General features: G+C 42.8%; 1 protein-coding gene across 2 annotated transcripts in view; it reads right to left on the reverse strand.

Annotated features, from left to right (window-relative positions):
• Positions 1 to 6,489, reverse strand: part of PDK3 (pyruvate dehydrogenase kinase 3) — a 49,058-nt gene that overhangs the window by 19,885 nt on the left and 22,684 nt on the right. The window contains exon 5 of one of the 2 annotated variants that reach the window (XM_024746618.1): positions 6,040 to 6,117. The exons of the other annotated variant lie outside the window; for it this stretch is intronic. Within the exon in view, the coding sequence (XP_024602386.1) occupies positions 6,040 to 6,117 (78 nt within the window). The remainder of the gene's footprint in view (positions 1 to 6,039; positions 6,118 to 6,489) is intronic. 2 annotated transcript variants of the gene reach the window in all.

Below are 6,489 nucleotides of genomic sequence, written 5' to 3' on the forward strand. Positions count from 1 at the left end.
TCTCTAGAGCCCACGAGCCACAACTACTTGAGCCCGTGTGCCACAACTACTGAAGCCCGTGTGCCTGGAGCCTGTGCTCCGCCACAAGAGAAGCCCGCGCACCACAAAGAAGAGTAGCCTCCGCTTGCCACAACTGGAGAAAGTTCGCGCACAGAAACAAAGACCCAACAAAGCAAAAAAAAAAAAAAAAAAAGGCAGGGGGGAGGAGAGGGGTCTTCTGACCATGACAGCACAGCTGAGAAGTTTAATGCCAGTCAGGTTTCCACTCATGCTGCTGGTTTTTCGCCCGAGGCCTGATACATCTTGGTTGTAAAATTCTTGTTGAAGAATGAGGAACTGGATTGTTTGTTTGAGAGAGCTGGTGTTGACTTCCCCCTACGGCTCTCTCCTAAGTGGGAAGGCTGACGTGGAGCTCTGTGTACCTGGTCAAGACTTTTCCACTGGCTTTAGGATGAGCGGACAGCAAGCTGGCCTCTGACCAGAGGGTCCCCCAAATGCCGGAATGAAGAGGGCTTTACTTTGGGATGATGACACTCACACGAACAGACCTAGTTTTACCCAGGTTCTTGAAGAAACTACCTTGATTTTTGCCCAGGGGAAAATGCTCGTGGATGTTGGCAGGCAGAGCACAGCCAGAGTCAAGCTGCTTCCCATCACCCATCCTTACTCCACCTGAGACCAGCTTTCTATCAACCCCCATCTTTTACCTTCCCCATCCAGTCCCTGACACTTCCCAGCTCTGCCCCCAGAGTCCCTCCAGGATCATCTGATGCCATTTCTGCTGCAGCCTCCTCTTTCGTGGCTTCTTCTGCTCTGTCCCATTAATGAGCCAGTGTACTTCTATCTCGTTACCCTTTGGCAGGAGGTGGGATCAATGGCCCACTGACGAGTCCCCCTGGTTTCCTTGCTGTTTTTCTTTGTATTTCTTTACTGTCTTTTTAACGGAGCCCTAGGAGCACACTGAATGCTTAGACTATCTTGTACCGAAAGGCATGATTAGTTATATAAATAACCTTCTGAAGTCAACCTTTTCACTCCAGATCTCAGGGAACTTAAAATACCTTTGATAGCTTTGTTTGTTTGTTTTCAGTTCAACCAGCATTCTCTAGGAGCCATCTGACGGCTTGCTCAATTACCTGTGCTTTTCTTTGAGAACATTATAGTTTAGATGTCTTTCCTTCCTCTCATTATTTTTTATTTATTTGGTGAGTGTTGTTGCAGTGCACAGGCTTCTCATTTGTGGCGGCTTCTCTTGTTGCGGAGCACGGGCGGTAGGCGTGTGGGCTTCAGTAGTTGTGGCACGCGAGCTCAGTAGTTGTGGCTCATGGGCTCTAGAGCACAGGCTCAGTAGTTGTGGGGCACGGGCTTATTTGCTCCGCGGCATGTGGGATCCTCCCGGACCAGGGCTCGAACCCATGTCCCCTGCATTGGCAGGCGGATTCTTAACCACTGTGCCGCCTGGGAAGTCCCTTTCTTTCCTTTTAAAACCATGTCAAATGTCTTTGTCCATGACTCTTCCCTAATCCTGGGTCGAGGGGCTTTTACATAGTAGACCCTTAATAGATGTTAGCAGGCTTTCTAAAATAAGACATAAATGGAATATGAATTTTCCATCTAAGGGTACATTTTAGAAAGTCAATGGAAAAATGGCCCAGGTTTTTCATGCTCAAGACTCAAGAAATAATAAAGTCCCTATTTGCACAGTCATTGCTCCAAACGCCATTAGTTGAAGCGACATTTAATAAATGCCAAAGAACTCTACGTAGGATAGGAAGAGTTTTATCTTCAGACAGTTCTCCTATACGCATGAAAAAAAAAACTGGTGGCTAAGCAGAAAAAATTCATTTAAGAGAAATATAAGAGAAGCTTGATCCGCGGTTGGTTGAACCCATGGACGCGGAAGCCTTAGATATGGAGGGCTGACTATACTATACCATTTTATATAAGGGACTTCAGCATCCATAGATTTAGGAATTCCCGGGGGCTCCTGGAACCAATCACCTGCAGACGCCAAGGGAGGGCTGTATATTGATAGGAATTTAACACATTTGGGCCTCCAGTGTTCCATTTCTAAAATGAGCACTGTACATATTTCAGTGGGTTAACATAAGGGTTAAATGACATAATAGTGATAAACTAGTTTACACAGAGCCTGCCACATAGTAAGCGGCCAATACATGTTGGCTATTACCACTACTAAAAAATTAATTTCGACAGTGTTAACAGCACTACCAGTAATGGCTTTCTTATTCTTGTGTAGAACCACCTGACTAAAGATATCCACAAAAGTATCCAATTTGAGAAAACTAGAGGACAAAGACTCCAGGATAGATGCACACCTTTTCTACGAACCCTCTTACGACAAAATTTACATAGTGCGAACTGAAATCTTTACTTTTCCAACCAAACCTGAAGCTATAAATCAACCTCTTGACAGGAAAGACTAATCTAGAAAAGGTGAAAAAATCCAAGTGTGGCAACCATACGTCTTATCTTTCCCAAGTCAACCCTGACTTCCAGTAACCACCCTTTATTAAATGTCCAGCACATGCCTGGTGCTCTGCTTGAGGCCTTAGAAACATTATCCTTTTATCACCTCACAAGGAGAGCTTACAGATGAGGAATGTGGGTGTCACAGCAGCAAAGTGACTTGTCTCCTAAGTGTCAGAATCCAGATTTCCACCCCCTGGCTGGCTACAAAGTTCACCTCTTTCCTCTAAGCCATGTTGCCTTACCATACGGATGCCGAAAATGTAAGGTAAAAATGTTTATTTGCTTAATGCTTTGGCCACTGATTTCTCAAGAGAATGAGAATATTGAGAACAAGCACGGTAGAATGGCTACCCACCTTTGGAGCAACCCACATGGGTTGCCGCGGGTAGCTAATCAGAAATATTTGAAACCTGATGTAAGGTAAATAAAATTCTGTTGTTTTTAATCTTCCTGTGAAATGTGTTACCAAAAGAATAAAAAAGAAGTTTACTACAGCTAGCTCCCAATATTCAGAACGCTAGTGATGACCGTAAATAATGATGGTGTTCACACAGTATGTTCTGCATAATCCTATTTACTACTTTCTCAGGGGTCTGCATTGGGAAGGAAAAAAATCGAAACTTCAGAAAGAGAGATCATAGGGCAAACTCACAGAACTTAAATTCTCAGGTAGCAACAAACTGTTCTTTGGGATTCATGGCAGTGTCAGTCCTCTGAAGTGCAGAGCACAGGAGAATGGAAGCATCCTGAAAGGGGATGCTATGCTAGTTCACACGGGCTCTGAAAATGAATCCACAGAATCTGGATCTGACTCCTCGCTGGAAAACAGTCACACACACTCTCTCTCCGTGACAAAGTCCGTGTCTGCTTAAGGTGTTCAGGACCAACCTCTGACCTCCGTCTCTAACACGGAGCTTGTTAGAGCTCAACTGCAGTGCTTAACCGCACTCACAAAGAGCTTTGGCATTCAAGAAATAATAGAAATCGTAAATACGTGCCCCAAAGCAACAGGAAACTAGAAGCTACCTATAACCACCATTTCTCTTAGTGATGGGAAAAAGGGCTTCAAAAATCACGCATGAGACAATGCCAAAAATGGTTGGAAAGCTTCTCCCCTGGTGGGGTGCACTGCCCGTTGTGACAGCCTCGCTGGGAAGGAACGTGCTGACCTGGCCGGCACCCAGGAATCAGCAAGACCAGGCTCGCTGCTCTGGCCTTCAGAGTGAGTGAGGCTACCATTCATGCGAACGAGCAATTAATTACTACCGAGCAATTAATTACTACCGGTGAGTTTAAGTTCCATGTTTGTTTGACAGATAGAAATCGGGACAGTGAGGTCAGGCGCCGCCTAGCCAGTAGGAAGAAATAGAATATTAAGATGCTTCTACTCAGGAATGCTCAAGCAAAATCCACTTGGTGCTAGAGGTATATTTCTTCAAAACAGGGGTGCAACTCTTCTCAGAGAACCCAAGAGACTTTGAAAGTGGCATCGATTCCACACCTCCTAGTAGAACATAGGGGCAGTTGTCCTATGACGGCAGCCTGAAGTCTTCACATTCTGAACTCAGTATAAGAGAAATCGATTTTTGGAATATTTTTGAGAGGGAATGTGGTTTATCTTTAATGCCATACCCTAAGACCCCATACCCTAAGACTCAGTCGTTCCACACTTCTAAGAATCTAGCCTACAGAAATACTTCCACACGTTCATACTTTTCCCACGCTCCAAACACACACACACACACACACACACACACACACACACACACACACACCCACACACACACACACCCCCCTTCATGCCTCATTATATGGAATATGGGAAAATCAGAAATCCACCCAATGGGAAACGATTAAATAAATTATGATAATCTACACTATGGATAATCTCTAAATGACACTAATACATGCAAAGATCTTTAAGGTGAAGTGAAATACACAAGTTAAAGAACATGTATGGTTTTAGCCTCATTTATGTAAAAAACAAAACTCTGTATGGGAGCAGAGTAGCGGGGACTTTCACTTTTTACTCTATATCTATGTTTGTATTTTTAGAGATAAGTATGTCTCTTTCATAACCTACAAATAAAAAAATAAAAGTAACATGTAAATATAGTTTCACACAACTAATATAAAAATTAGCTAAAACCCCCCATCCAGAGAGCTGCTGTTTGTATTTTGGTGGTATAAATCCTTCGACTTATTATCCAATGAACTCGCACTATTACGAGCTTTTATAGCCTGTGGTTAAAAACGCAACTTTTCTCAAACATTAAATATTCTTTAAAGCATTGTTTTGATTCGTTGCATAGTATTCTATCTTATGGGTATACCAGAATTTATTTAAATAATTCCCTATTGTGGAAAACGGGTTGTTTTCTAATTTTTCTCTGTAAGAAAACTACTCTGATCATCATTCTTATACATATATCTGTGCACATCTCTATTTTCTTTTTTTAACACCTTTATTGGAGTATAATTGCTTTACAATGGTGTGTTAGTTTCTGCTTTACAACAAAGTGAATCAGCTATACGTATACGTATATCCCCATATCCCCTCCCTCTTGTATCTCCCTTCCACCCTCCCTATCCCCCCCCTCTAGGTGGTCACAAAGCACCGAGCCGATCTCCCTGTGCTATGCGGCTGCTTCCCACTAGCTATCTATTTTACATTTGGTAGTGTATATATGTCCATGCCACTCTCTCACTTTGTCCCAGCTTACCCTTCCCCCTCCCCGTGTCCTCAAGTCCATTCTCTACGTCTGCGTCTTTATTCCTTTTTTTTTTTTAAGTATTGGTTCTTGACAGATTTAAAATTTTTTTCATGACTTTCACATATTTTTTATTTATTTGCTTTTATTTTTTGGCACTCCAAGGGGCATGCGGGATCTTAGTTCCCCGACCAGGGATCGAACCCGTGCCCCCTGCAATGGAAGCGCAGAGTCTTAACCACTGGACCACCAGGGAAGTCCCTATTTTCTCTTAATAAATTTTCTGAAGTTTATTTACTGGACCAAAGAATATAACCATTATTACTTTAACTTACTGGGCCAAAGAGAAAGAACATTGTTAGCCTGTTTTTTTTTTTAAAGAAAGGCTATACCAATTTAAACGTATATCAGAAATGTGTAAATTTGGGGGACAGAGTATTTTTCTGGGCAGCAATTCAAAGCATTAAAATGTTTTAATCACTGCCACTCTGAAAGACAAAAATGGCATTCCTCTATGTTTTTCTTTGTACTTCTTTGATTAGTAAACACTTTTCTACATGTTTATTGACTGTTTGCACTGGTTATTTTGAGAACTGCTTATTCACATCTCTGTGCATCTTCCACCTTGATTACTTCTGTTCCAAGAGCTTGGAGCTCTAATAGACAACACGTTCCCGTACAAAAACTCACTGACCAGAGATATAAAAAAGGTTTTAAAAACACAGAGAGATGAAAAAGCAGCACAATTTTAGGATCTCACTGAAATATAGCTCAGGTATAATCAGTTTTTTAGTCAGCTTCTTTGTATTTAAGGCTGAAATTATTTTTCTTTTACCATTGAATTCTTCAACTTCCAGCTCTGGAGCTACCAGATAATACTGTTCACAAAGCATCTTGGCAGTTTCATATGCATCTGCAAAGAGAGAGAGAAGTTTAGCTGCTGCACCAACAGCATGGACTCAGACAGATAGACTCAATAGAATAAAGAAACAAGGACAATCTGTAACCTGACAGATTTAGAATTCATCAACTACTGCCTTAAAAAACAGCCCTGGGGCTTCCCTGGTGGCGCAGTGGTTGAGAGTCCGCCTGCCGATGCAGGGGACGCGGGTTCGTGCCCCAGTCTGGTAAGATCCCACATGCCGCGGAGTGGCTGGCCCGTGACCCATGGCTGCTGAGCCTGCGCGTCCGGACCCTGTGCTCCGCAACGGGAGAGGCCACAGCAGTGAGAGGCCCGCATAGCGCAAAAAAAAAAAAAAAAAAAAAGCCCTTTTTTGCTACAACA

This window comes from Neophocaena asiaeorientalis, unplaced genomic scaffold (genome assembly GCF_003031525.2).
Source record: "Neophocaena asiaeorientalis asiaeorientalis breed wild unplaced genomic scaffold, Neophocaena_asiaeorientalis_V1.1 scaffold20, whole genome shotgun sequence".
In the NCBI taxonomy this organism is placed as follows: Eukaryota; Metazoa; Chordata; class Mammalia; order Artiodactyla; family Phocoenidae; genus Neophocaena; species Neophocaena asiaeorientalis.